This window comes from Hypomesus transpacificus, chromosome 24 (genome assembly GCF_021917145.1).
Source record: "Hypomesus transpacificus isolate Combined female chromosome 24, fHypTra1, whole genome shotgun sequence".
Lineage (NCBI taxonomy): Eukaryota > Metazoa > Chordata > Actinopteri > Osmeriformes > Osmeridae > Hypomesus > Hypomesus transpacificus.
This window is the reverse complement of record NC_061083.1, coordinates 698606-712709: the sequence shown is the minus strand read 5'-3', so window position 1 is coordinate 712709 and position 14104 is coordinate 698606. Positions and strand designations below refer to the sequence as shown.

General features: G+C 46.6%; 1 protein-coding gene across 5 annotated transcripts in view; it reads left to right on the top strand.

Annotated features, from left to right (window-relative positions):
• Positions 1-14104, top strand: part of pde4d (phosphodiesterase 4D, cAMP-specific) — a 148056-nt gene that overhangs the window by 112114 nt on the left and 21838 nt on the right. The window contains exon 1 of one of the 5 annotated variants that reach the window (XM_047048655.1): positions 2725-6788. The exons of 3 other annotated variants lie outside the window; for them this stretch is intronic. Coding sequence is in view for 1 of the 2 variants with exons in the window: in XM_047048654.1 (XP_046904610.1) it covers positions 6817-6881 (65 nt within the window). In the remaining variant the exon portion in view is untranslated. Of the gene's footprint in view, positions 1-2724; positions 6882-14104 lie in introns of those variants that run through there. One more of the 5 variants, XM_047048654.1, reaches the window with a different exon arrangement.

The window sequence follows — 14104 nt, the reverse complement described above, 5'->3', positions numbered from 1 at the left end:
GAAGAGAAATAACAAGGATTGACGCAGATACAGAGTGCAGTGACTATGTGTGCCACTACACATGAGAGAGTAAGACAGCAACTCAATTTGTCCTGGCCACCCAAACATTAAAATCTCCTTTTGAGTGTAATCCATTCAAATCCATTGAGTCTGTCTGCCATGCTCCATGGTTGGGCTGTATGTGTTATCTGTTAAGTGTTCTTATGAGCAGTAGTCTAAACAGAAAGCAGGCTCTCTATTCATTAGGATCCTGCTACTGCTGCTACATTCTGTGTATCTGAGATTACTCAACCTTATAGTACTGTACTCCTCCCCCAGAGAGGGTTCCTGCATCTCCTTTTTCGCTCTCTGTCTTCTCAACCCTCTCTTTCCCTTTCCCTTTCTCTCTCTCTCTCTCTCTCTCTCTCTCTCTCTCTCTCTCTCTCTCTCTCTCTCTCTCTCTCTCTCTCTCTCTCTCTCTCTCTCTCTCTCTCTCTCACTCTTTTTCCTTCTCTCCCTCTCTCTCTCTTTCTCTCTCTCCTCTTCGCTCCCTTTCCCTCTATCTCTAATCTCTCCTTCTCTCCCCCCTTTTTCTTTCCCTCCTTTTCCCTCTCCTTCTCTCTCGCTCACTCGCTGCCTCTCTCTTGCACTCGCCCCCTTTCTCTCGCTCACTCGCCCCCACTCAGTGTAACTCTCTCCCACTCCATTTCCCCTCTCTCTTTCGACTCTCTCCCACCCTCCATCAAACACCCCTCCTTCCCTCCGTCAGCCTTATCAGGCTGCTCCCTCCATGTCTCCTTCCTCTTTTCCTCCCTCAGTCGCCGCGCTTGCGGAGTTTGTGCGTCCGCGCGTGTGTGTGTGTGTGAGCGCGCCCAGGAAGATGAGCTTGCCCGCCAACTCGGAGTATCTCTCCCTGGAGAGGATAGCCCGTTATCGGCACGCCTGCTCCAACGGCTCTCCGTACGCCACCAACAAGCCTATCGACATCAAGCCTCGCAGGAGAGGGTAACAAGGGGTCTGGGCTGGGGGGAGGTGACCAGGAGGCCAGAAAGAGGCTTAGGGGAGGCATGGTGGAATTTGGATGGTCTGGAATGGAGGCTGTGTGTGTGGAGGGGGAGAGGGGGGGGGGGTTGCTGGGGGGTTTGTGTGTGTGGGCTGTGTGTGTGTGTCTGGGTGTGTGTGTGGGAGGGGGGTTATGCTGATTTGCATTCCTCTAGTAATGTTTGTTTTTTTTTCGTACATTTTTCAGTAGAGAGGTTTGACAAAGATTTTGTTGCCTGTGAGATGGTGTCGCTGTAACTGTCGGCGTATACTGGAAGCATCTCATTTTTCCCTGTGCAGCCTTTCTCCTTGTGTCCTGCGTTCGCAAAGTTTCCCTTTAACCTGTCTGCTGTTCTATCGGTGCAAGAGCCTGAAAGAAGTGGCAGAGGAGGAAGTTGGAGAGAGGGATTGTGCTATATAAGCCAGGTTTATTAATCGATAATAGCCCTATCCCTTCTTTAGACTGTGTGTGTGTGTGTGTGCCTTCTTATCTGAGCCCTAGCTGCCATGGACTGATAAATACCATCCACCTGGGCAACCCTAATGAGCCCAGCAGCCCTAACATTGGAGCTGGTCTCAGTGTTATGTCAAGCGGCCGTTGCTCTGTGTCTATGTGGCGATAGCTTTGTAGCAGCTTTTTGCAGATGGGGATTTGCACAGCTTTGGCCCGGCCCTGTTGACTCTGTGTAAGGCCAGTGTTGCTCAGGTGTTTGTCGATAGCTACAGCACACATGACCTGAAAGGTGTGTGTGTCTGCGCGCGTGTGTGTGTGTGCTTGTGTGTGTGTGTCACTTTTTCTCTCGATGTTTGTGTGTTTACATGTGCATCTATATGTGTTTGTGTGTGCGTGTGATGGTGCAGCCCTGCCAAGCAACAGGTCTCTGCCTTTTAGGCAGTACCATTAGGAGATTGAAAGAAGACACAAATAAGCCTCCGTCCATGCTCCATTCGTCAGAGTGGGCCGTTTAGACCATGTGCATGCAGGCACAGAACTCCATTTAGTCTTTTCAGTTGACAATTTGGCCTTGTGGTGGATTCCAAGTAAGCTCATAGCCATAGCACTTTCCTCCCATTACAGCTAATTCTGCCAGCGCCTAGACCTTGTTATTCTCATTCTCGCTCAATCGTACCAACAACTGCTGATCAGCACAAATGCCAGGTACTAAATCAGCATTATTAATATATGTGTGTGTGTGCGTGTGGAAGTGTTTGTGTGTGTGTGTGGATGACAACAGGCATGTGCATTCACATGTGTGTCTGTGTGGGGGTGACAGTGGGCATGCGTATTCACACGTGTGTGTGTGCAGGTGACAAGGGGCATGCAATTTCACATGCATGTGCGTGTGTGTGTGTGTGTGTGTGTGTGTGCGCCTGCGCGTGTTTAATGTGCCATAGGGACCATAATATAAAGCACTGTACCTTGAGGGACTCTGAGGTAAAGGTCACTTCTATTACAGATATGCTGTATGACTGAAACTCTATCTGTCGATACAATGACTGGAACAGCCATCTGTCCTTATTGCACTCTTAGCCTTAGGTAACGCTAACCTATCTACTCCTTTGTTTACAGATTGTGAAAGTGAACAAGATTTGACGAACCATGTACCGGTTTCAAGGAAACAAAGGATGGTTCTCTGTAGCACAAATCAATCATGCAGTCGGCTATTTTTAGTTTTTTATGTGTTCTGAAGGGGGGGGGGGGGGGAGAATGTGTTATCTCTATGTGACCACTAGAGGGCTGAGGAGATTTCTAGTAGTGGAGGGAAGGGATCACAACCCTGGCTCCACCTGATGCTTTTCAAACCAGTTTATATTTCAGCCCCCACCTGTTTCAGCACCTGTCTTGTAAATAACATTATACAGGGTCAAACTAAGGTAGCAGCATAAATCTATATTTTTACGGCGACGGCTTTTACCAAGAGTTTACAAAGATGCCTAAAAAAGAGTCCCTATCACTGAACAAATCTAACTGACAAACATCTAACTGGCTAGTAAATAATCCAGTCAGGAAACCAGCCATTATATCTGGCATGTCCAGGCTAGTCATCGTCCAGCAAAGTTACAGTGTGTTCCTTGGCTATGCTGTGTGGTCCAGTCCTGGTCAAATACATCCCCTCAGTGGACATAAGACTACGCTCTTATATTACAGCCTTGGCACAGCCACATTTTCTAATTATAAAGTGGAAAATCATATTTCAAACTATTTGAGCAACAACAAATTTGAACGGAATCTTTCAATATAATCTTGGCATTTATAGTTCTGAAGCATCTTACTATACAGTGAAAAGTAAACATTTTATATATATATTTTAAATATTATCGGGTTTTCTATGGGAAAAAAACTCTGAAATACCCCACAAGACCCATCTGCTTTTTTAGGGATATATGACCTGCAGGAGTTACATTGATAAGAGGTTATCCTCCTATCTAACTTAGATAAGAGGATGTTAGAAGGTTAACAGAACTAATTTACAACTACTCTCCTCAAATACTGATGGACCAGTGTTACGCTGCCTGCTGTACTAAATTGATGTATTGAAGTATTTGATAAATGTCATTGAGCCAGGTTGAATCAGAACTTGTTTGTCTGATGAAACAATGTCCCTAGATGCTTAGGAATGCACCAGAGGTCAGATGACGCACGACCAAATTTAGGACCAAAGAAAAAAAAGTGATGATGACAAAGGGTGTCGATGATTGACACCTGTAAGCATTGAACGCCCAGTCCAGATTTCACACCTCCGTCCCTGCCGCCAGTCACTCAAGGACACATCCTGCTCTACCGCACATCACATGCCAGGATTCCTCCAATCACTGCCCGCCTCTGTGTTTGAATGGAGGCCCTTCGCTAATGAGCTGCTAGATGAGAAGCGTCGTCTCAGACCGCTTCCTGGAAAGAGAACCCCTTCTTCTCACATTCTAAGAACGGGGTCAATATGATCTCGTCAAAATGTTTACGATTGCGTCACGCCATGCTATCTGCTTGTAATGATATACCAGATGGGGTTGGATCCAAGCGCAGAGTGCAGATTTATTAGAAAACTAAGGTCAGTTACAGGACACGTATACTCAACAAGGCTCGGACTGAACTGCGAAACAAGATCAAGACTTTGCACCGGACACTCCACAAACAGACACTTAAATACTAAAACTAAACAAGACACAGGTGTAGCCGATTGTCCTAATACTTCGGGGATGCTAATTGGCAGCCAATTAGCTACAGAAGGCTCTGGCATGACACTGCTTCAGCTGTTTCGCCTGGTTAGGATAGGGGCCTCATGAGAAGCTATGAGACTGGATTCCAGTCACTCTCTCTGACGTGTGTGAGAGAAATATGTTTTTTTTCTTCTTCCTGTCCACGTGCACGTATGCCTACACCACGCTGTACATAAAGGTCAGAGTAGACAATAAGAATGGGGAAGTCAAGCATCCGTGTGTGCCTTGCTGAACTGTGACATGGGTGTGTGTGTTTCTGAACGCTTGTCCCAAGCATGTCCCAGTGCATGCTTCTGTGTGTGCGTGCTCGTGATCGCTTGAACAGATCGATATCGGCACAAGAGCGTGTCGCCGAGGGAGTATGTGCGCTTGCGCTCGCAAACGCGTCCACCCACGCGTGCGCGTTTTTCGCGAGCGCGCGTGTCCACGCGTGCAATGGGCGGCCCCCCCTCTCAACGCAGGCCCGTCTCCCTTCTCTCTCGAACGACATAAAAGCCGCTTATTTGCTCTCGAGCGGTGTGGTGCCATCTATAATAGTGTGACACTGTCTGGGCACCAGGGGGGAGCAGCGGGGAGAGTTCCGGAGTGAATAAAGTTAAGCCATGTGAACCCTGTGCCCTGCTGCGTCTTTATTCTATACTGTAAGAACCTGACGCGACAAGCGGCGCGTTCGCAGGGAAATAGGCGGCGTCCACGAAGCGAGGCATTGTCCCTCTGAATTTAACAGGGAGACCAGGTATTATTCCTGAAGTGGCCAGCCCTCTCTTTCCCCTGACCCCCCTCCTGTCTCTCCCTCAGCCCTCCTTTCGCCGCCGAACAAAATACCCCAGCCTTCCTCGTCACACCGCTGTCACCGCAGCCGCACTCGCCGTTTGCGTTGACGACACTGAAACGTGCGTCCCAGCCCGGACAGAAACGTGTGTGTGAGCGTTCCAGCGTGTGTGTGTGTTTGTTGAGGAAGGGGGGGGGGGGTTTGGAAGATGTGTGAGTCCGTTCAGAGTTTGCTGTGATGTTAGACCTGCGTCATCAGAGCTGCACTTAGCTGCCCTAGTTAGGCTCTAATGGGAACTCAGTGACTGCGTGTGTGAGCTTGTGTGCATGTGTGTGAACTGTCAGTGTGCCAAGCCACAGCGTTACAAACCGTGGCATTTGAGTTACTTCGTTCTGAACTCATTGTCCAGTGCCCATTCCTTCGGGTGTTCCTGTTGATTGACAGGTCAGACAGACACCTGTCTGGTGTAAGCGCACAGATCCAGCTGTGAACCAAACAACCTATGAGGTCATAACGGTTAGGTTGTAACACAGCTTCAATGAAAACATTTGTCCAAACTCGACAAATAATTTGAGGGGAAAATGGCACAGTAACACAATGTCTGCTGTCTGGAGGCATTTTGGCTTCAATTGTAAAGGAGGAGTCACTGAACAAGGCCCTCTGTCACCTAAGCACACACCTCTTCAACCCTGTTGCTTGTGTAATCTTTATGAATAACCCCCAAAGCCCTTCTCTCCTGTCTCATCCTTCAACCCTGACTGTTTGTTATCCCTCTCCCCTCCTCCCCACATTCCTCAGATGTCACTCCCTCTTTCTCTTTCTTTTCGTACGCCTTCCTTTTTCCTCCTTCATCTCCCTCTCCTCTTTGCTCTCTGTTTTGTCTTTGTTGTTTGGGTTGCTGTTGTGGTTGGAGTGCTCAACCTGTGACGACTTCCTCCGTATTTCTCCGTGGTTTATGACATGATCCTGTTCGCGATTCTGTGCAGTCCTGTTCCTGGGCACACACGCCTCTGTGTGCTCTCCTTGTGTGCTCTGCAACACGTTGCTGCGTCTACATGCTGTCAGGGTAGGTGTTAGGTTACCGTGGCAGCAGCCTGACTGACACGAGAGCCAGAGGCTGTGTTCGTTCACTGGACATGAACAGGAGTCCCGCCCTCGAGAGAACGACTGTGAGCAGCCCTTCCCGCTATGACAGCGCTCAGACCTGCAAGAAGCAGAGAGAGCAAGAGAGGGAGGGCAAGGGGAGAGATAGTCAAGAGGGAGGAGCGCACGAGGACAGTGGAAAGGAGGTACTGACAGAGGGGAGAGTTTGTGGGGAAGAAAAGCAATGATACATCTTGAGAAAGAGGTGCTAGCGCTAGCGGGAAAAGAGATTGGCGAAAAAGAATAAGGGACACCCACTCATTGGTCAAGACGGAAGGCAGAAGGCGTGTGTCCCCTCTCTGACTTCCACCCAGTCTAGCTGAGGGGCTCAGCTGCTACACCACCTCCCAGACTTGAGGCCCTTAACCTGGGCAGGAGGACTACGGGACTGGGACTACCCAACCACCTAGAAGGAATACAACCACAGGACCTACCTACAGGAGTCTAAAAGTGATTTGACCGAGTTTTCCAGGGACAAGAGTTGGACTGACAGACCCAGAGGGCTGGCTACTGGTGTACAGCAGGAAAGGAGGAGAAAGGACCTGTCGGTGTGGTTGTGGAGAGTGTTTATACCAAGGGATTCGCGGGCACCTGTGGTCCGACTACGGTAGCAGCTCTGGGTCGGGATCAGAAAGGGGTGTGTTTGTTTGTGTGTGTGGCACAGTATGAGTATCGTTTTGAAGCCCCGCTCACGTTCTACCAGCTCTCTACGGAACACAGAAGGAATCTGGTAAAGAGACCAACTGTCCTGAAACACTGCATTTGCTCATTTCTTTCCATATTTCTTGCTTTTCATACTCTCTATCAATTTCTCTCTTTCTCTTGCGTGTCTTCTCTTCTAGTCTCTGCTCTGAGTGATATTTTCTGCCTCTTTTTTCTCTCTTTTTTTTTTTTTTTTTTCTCTCTCTCTCTCTCTCTCTCTCTCTCTCTCTCTCTCTCTCTCTCTCTCTCTCTCTCTCTCTCTCTCTCTCTCTCTCTCTCTCTCTTTTTCTTCCTCCCGCCATCTTCATGCTGTTTCTCACACCGTTGTCGTTGCTTCTCTTCTTTCCCCGCTCTATCCATCTGGCATCCTGTCTCACTGACGGTTTCCAGTGTCCACTCGTTGCAGTCGTCTCCACTCTTTCCGTCATCCCTGTCTTCACTCACATCCTGCTCTCCTTGTCATCTTCCCCCCTCATGTTGCCTAACTTGACAGTATGGAGCTACAACTTTGAGGGAATATAAATAAAATATGACCAGCTGCTACTATGATAGATACACAATGCAAATGTTTGGTTTTCGTTGTTGGACGGAGTTCAGGCTTAGGAGGGCTGTATGTTTTTACCAGATTAGCCACACCCGGACATACAGTGTACATGGAATGGGCCTATGAGGTTGGATCGCCTTTGTGATTCTATGGTTTTGGCTACTGCAACAGCTGTGAGTTTGATCAGTAGCGTAGCCTTGACCTGTGACAGACCAGAACACTGTGTAATGAACACAAAGCCATATGTCCCTGTGTTGCATCTCTGGGTCGGAACACGCTGTATAAAGCGTAACGTACTGAAAGACACTAGCAAGGTCGTAAAAGACCTGTGTAAGCCCTTGTTTACTGTGGAATGTCAGTCAGTCAGTTACTGGGTCTGGTCTTGACAGCGGGAAAAGGAGGAGGGCCGTGTTTGCCTTGTTGTAGAACGTATTCCCAATGGAACATCACCCCCCCACACACTCCCTCTCTCTCTCTCTCTCTCTCTCTCTCTCTCTCTCTCTCTCTCTCTCTCTCTCTCTCTCTCTCTCTCTCTCTCTCTCTCTCTCTCCTGTCTTAACTTGTCCTTGGCAGTGTCTTTGCATCCACTGCAGAGATGAACTGGGCTATTTTTATGCATCCAAGTAGAAGAACCCTGAGCAAACACTTGGTGTCCTAGGCTGGTTCCTTCTGTTCAGAAACCACAAACTAAGAACTTTCTGGAATACCAGAAACCTGAGACACAGGATCAGGTTGTTCTCACGCAGAGAGCTACAGCTCCCCTAAGCCCCTGTACCAAGAAGAGAGGGATAGAGAAAGAGCGATAGAGTCTCTTGAAAGGAAATTCTGGTCAGTAAGACAATCAAAAGATAAAGAATCAAAAGAAGGTAAAACACGGTTGAAGTCTTTAGATGACAGACAGGTAACATGATCAGCTTTAGAGGGAGAACAGCTTCAGCCCTCTGTCTGAACTGAACGGTGAAACTAGTGCAACACAACGGATTGCTGGAACACTTCCTCAGAAATGTATGTCAGTTATTTTGAAAACAAGTTGTTTTTAGGTTATTTGTGTCTGCTTTTGCTGACATCATTAAGATGTATTCATTCAAGTTCAGGAGCACTCAGGAGACATGAACCTTTCTGTTGAATGCTTATCAGTTTTGTCCGTGGGATAAATTGTTGAAGTTCTTGTCTGTCTACCTAGCCTTGCATTGTGCATTCACTGACATTCAATTTACCTCTTATTGACTAGGGTTCTCTTTACACAATTATCAATTTATTAGACAATGTATCAACATTCTTTGAGTGTGTGTGTGTGTGTTTGTGTGCGTGGGTGTGTGAATGGTTGTGTGTGTAACGTGATGCCTCCTTGCGTGGTGGAATTCTTCATTACATTAGTTTAAGTTGAGCCCTTCAGCTAGATAAACACTAACTGGTTAGTGATGTGTGTGTGTGCGTGTGTGCGTGTGTGCGAGAGAGAGAGAGAGAGAGAGAGAGAGAGAGAGAGAGAGAGAGAGAGAGAGAGAGAGAGAGAGAGACAGACAGACAGACAGACAGACAGACAGACAGACAGACAGACAGACAGACAGACAGACAGACAGAGAGAGAGAGAGAGAGAGAGAGAGAGAGAGAGAGAGAGAGAGAGAGAGAGAGAGTGAAGGATGTGGAATGCCCCCCTAGGTTCCTTTATTAAGCAAACATGACCCCAGTTTAAGGCCAGAGTTGGCTCAGGGTGTATGTCATACTTTATTGAGCGTTAAAGTGTCAGTGCCTGGTCTTTGTCAGCCATCTCATTGTCGGGGCTCCTTAACTTGATTAGATACTACAAAGGTTACTGGTTGTATACAGTACTAAATGTAGAACCTACTTCAGCTCAAAGATCTAAGGTCTAATAATCTGATGACTTACAGTACGGAGCTGACAAATGCTGTTTTCTTGAATGCTTCCCACAATTTGTTGATGGAAATGACAAGGTGTGAAAAGATAAGACCAAGATAAGACAAAGACAAGTTCTGTGTCTCTGTGGGGATGTAAACATTGATTAAAAAAAATGGTATGTGTGTATGTTTGTGTGTCTGTATGGGTGTATGGGCATGTGTGTGTGTGTGTGTGTGTGTGAGTGTGTGCGTGTGCGTGTGTGTGCGTGTGTAGGACAGGCAGGCCATGAGGAGCATTCCTGTGTTATCAGAGTGTGTAATAGGCTTATCTTTTATCTGCATGGCTGAATGCACTGCAGGTCCTAGCCTCTGGTGACTGTGCTCATGGCTCCGTCTGTGACATCACAGCACGCTGGGGACTCTGGGAGTCACAAGACCTGTCACAGCACCCCTCCCCTCTGTGACATGTTAAGGCCCCCTCAACCACTACATTCATCTATGATTTATACAGTGCCCTCCAAAAGTATTGGAACAGTGAGGCGAATTCCTTTATTTTTGCTGTAGACTGAAAACATTTGGGCTTGACATCAAATAATGAACGTGAGACCAGAGATCAACGTTTCAGCTTTTATTTCCAGGTATTTACATCAGGATCTGATGCACAACTAAGAAAATATCACATTTTGTTTGAATCCACCCATTTGTCATGTGATCAAAAGTATTGGAACAGATATACTTAAAACATATTTAAGTGAATAAGACTTAATATTTAGTTGCAAATCCTTTGCTTTCAATAACTGCAGCAAGTCTGTGACCCATTGACGTCACCAAACTTTTGCATTCTTCCTTTTTGATGCTTTCCCAGGCTTTCACTGCAGCCTCTTTCAGTTGTTGTTTGTTTTGTGGGGTTCCTCCCTTCAGTCTCCTCTTAAGCAGGTAAAATGCATGCTCTATAGGGTTTAAGTCTGGAGATTGACTTGGCCAGTCTAATACCTTCCATTTCTTGCCCCTGATGAACTCCTTTGTTGTTTTGGCAGTGTGTTTTGGGTCGTTATCTTGCTGCATGATGAAGGCTCTGCCAATCAGTTTGGTTGCATCTTTCCTTAAATTGGCAGACAAAATGTTTCTGTAGACTTCCGAGTTCATTTTGCTGCTGCCATCATGTGTTACATCCTCAATGAAGATTAATGAGCCCGTCCCAGAAGAAGCCATGCAAGCCCAAGCCATGACATTACCTCCACCGTGTTTCACAGATGAGCTTGTGTGTTTGGGATCATGAGCAGTTCCTTTCTTTCTCCAAACTTTAGCCTTTCCATCACTTTGGTAAAAGTTAATCTTTGTCTCATCAGTCCATAAAACTTTGTCCCAGAATTTTTGAGGTTCATCTCTGTACTTTTTGGCAAATTCCAGCCTGGCCTTCCTATTCTTCTTGCTAATGAGTGGTTTGCATCTTCTGGTGTAGCCCTTGTACTTTTGTTCATGAAGTCTTCTGCGAACAGTAGATAGTGATACCTTCACTCCTGCCATCTGGAGGTTGTTGCTGATCTCACTAACAGTTGTTTTAGGGTCTTTCTTTACAGCTCTCACAATGTTTCTGTCATCAACTGCTGATGTTTTCCTTGGTCTACCTGTTCGACGTCTGTTACTTAGTACACCAGTAGTTTTCTTCTTCTTCAGGACATTCCAAATGGTTGTACTGGCTATGGCCAATGTTTCTGCAATGGCTCTGATTGATTTTCCATCTTCTCTAAGACTCACAATTGCTTGTTTTTCACCCAAAGACAGCGCTCCGGTTTTCATGTTGTTTTCACCTCTGAATACAGTCTGCATAGACAAAACCTATCTTACCCAATCTGAACCTGAGTGTAGACATTCAGTGGTATTTATTGATTGAATAATGTATGTAATAGGACACACCTGGGCAACAAAACACACCTGTCAGTCATATGTTCCAATACTTTTGCTCACGTGACAAATGGGTGGGTTCGAACAAAAAGGTGATATTTTCTAATTTGTGCATCAGATCCTGATGTAAATACCTGGAAATAAAAGCTGAAACGTTGATCTCTGGTTTCACATTCATCGTTTGATGTCAAGCCCAAATGTTTTCAGTCTACAGCAAAAATAAAGGAATTGGCCTCACTGTTCCAATACTTTTGGAGGGCACTGTATATAAACCGTGTTGAGCCCTTTGTGAAAACTTGGAAAACAATACAAAACGTGTGGATAATTATGGGCAGTGTTGCTTGCTAAAGTCAATTAGCTAATGTGGTAAATAAATTGATCGTGAACTGGGCTTATCTTTGATTCCATTTTAATTTGGCACTGCTTAGCCTTAACTCTGACAGATAGACCCAGTGTTTGTCCATAGGGATTAGCCTTTTTTTGCATTTATTGCTATTTACTTAGCGCTTGTTGCTAGTGATGTGTCTGTGATGTCACAACATATGCTGACCTTCCTTGTGTCACTGAAGCTCCTCTGTTTTCCGTTCCATATGTCACTGTGACATCAAAACAGCCAGTCCCTCCCCCACCGGCCTTCTCTCACTGGCTCTGTCACTTTCCAATAGCTGCAGGCTGTGAAGTGTTTTGACTTTGAGGAGGGCAACACACACACACACTCGCACACACACGGCTCCAAGGAGTCTCTCCTCTCTGTCGTCACAACCGTCTAAAATAAAGAGCGAGTGTCGTCTTCCCTGATCACGCTTTAGTTCAAGCCCTGTCGCCCAGCCATTCACACAAACACACACTCACACTCTCACACGCACGCACACACACTCACTCTCCCACACCTACACATCGTGTCCTCTAAAGCAGATTAAGCACCAGATTTTGACCTGTCTCCCACCTCCACACACAGCAACCCCTGCTGTTTTTGTAATTGGTAGAATGACCATTCACTCAGTGGCCTGGGGAGTCCATTGTTCCCTGCATCAGTGTGTGTTGCGTGTAAGAGTGTAGCGTGTCTGTGTGTCTGTGTGTGAGGGGCATTTTTGATGCCGATGCCGTGCTGTGCGTGTGACAGAGGATTGCCCTCCAACTTTAGAGAAAGTACTAGAAGCTACTCCCCAGCCTTTCTGTCTCATTCTCTGAAGTTCTTCATGTACTTACAGCGAGGCGCTATAAATAGCCACATGTTCACTTGATACTTCAATCTCTCCAGCCTCCTCAAAGAAATGACCAAATGACAGCCCAACTATAGAAATGACTGCCTGCTCCTCCAGTGTGTGTGCATGTGTATGTGTGTGTGTACACGAGGTCTCCCATCTTGTGCCAAGTCCTCATGGGCTCAGTTAGGTTGTAGAGTTAGGCTCAGTTCTGAATTTCCGTTTGACCCGCCAGAGAGACTGGACTTATAAGGCTTTAGAAGGGGGAGAGGTGTTAGAACTGTCTGATGCTCTGCAGACAGCCTCATTGGATGTATCCAAGCTCACAGTATTTCCTGTCACCTGTTCAGTGGTGGCAGGAGTAATGCTTTGTTTAGCCAATCAGAGCTCCACCTCCCCTTCTTTGCTTTGAGCTTGTCTGTCATCTGTGATGTGTAACGGGGCTTCCAGCATGTTCCATTCCATTGTTTCTGATCACTTTGCCGTACATAGGCCGTACCGTGCAGATGAATACTGATATGGAAGGGTTGATCGCTGACTAGGTAGGATGGTCTTCTTGCGGTCTTGTCAGTCCTTCTTAGATTTTTTGGAGACGGAAACTACCTTGTGGTTTTGTGGTATTAAACTCTCCTCTCCTCATTTCCTCTCCTCTTGTCATCTCTCCTCTCCTCAACTCACCACTCCTCACCTCACCTCTCCTCTCCTCACTTTACCTCTCCTCCCTATTCCTTTCCTCAACTTACCTCACTTCTCCTCTTCCACTTCTCCTCCCTATCCCTGACCTCTACTCTCCTCAACTTACCTCACTTCTCCTTTACTCACCTCTCCTCCCTATTCCTCTCAACTTACCTCACTTCTCCTTTACTCACCTCTCCTCCCTATTCCTCTCAATTTACCTCACTCCTCCTTTACTCACCTCTCCTCCCTATTCCTCTCAACTTACCTCACTTCTCCTTTACTCACCTCTCCTCCCTATTCCTCTCAACTTACCTCACTTCTCCTTTACTCACCTCTCCTCCCTATTCCTCTCAACTTACCTCACTTCTCCTTTACTCACCTCTCCTCCCTATTCCTCTCCTCCCCTCTGTGATTATTACTGCATACTGCTGATGTCAGAGATGTCAGAGCTTATGGTGGAAACGAGTCCTAAATGAGGACTGTGAACATATGCAGTGTGATGTGTGTATAAGTGTGTGTGTTACATGTTGTAGGTGGTGGCTGAAATGAGGGATGGGTTTTGCATCAGAATGTGTTACTGCACATGACTTTCAGTAAAGTAACTGAAAGTAACTTTCAGTAATGTGTACTGAGTTTTGACATGTATGCACGTGTATGATGAACACACGCATACACAGTGTATTTTTTCAGGAGAACGTCTCAGCAGATACTGTATGTGTGTTTTGTGTGTGTGGTTGTGGTTGTGTGTTTGTGTGTGTTTAATATAGTTTGACAACAGATTGAGCAAGACTAACTACCAGTGTGGCTGTTCTGACCAGAAGAGAGAGATTGAGTGGTTGAGGGTTGGGGGGGGCTGAGGGAAAATGAGAACAATCTGTTTTTCTTTAATTCACACACCAGCCCAACGTGTCCCGTTCTGCACCAACAGTGAAGTTTCAAACTATGTCAAGCTACTACGATAGCAGTGACTCACCTCATTAGGGTGTGAGAGTTGCATGAGTCCAACGCAGTCGTTTGTGGCCACGTTCAGGAAAGTGGTCCTACAGATGTTCTGTATGACGTG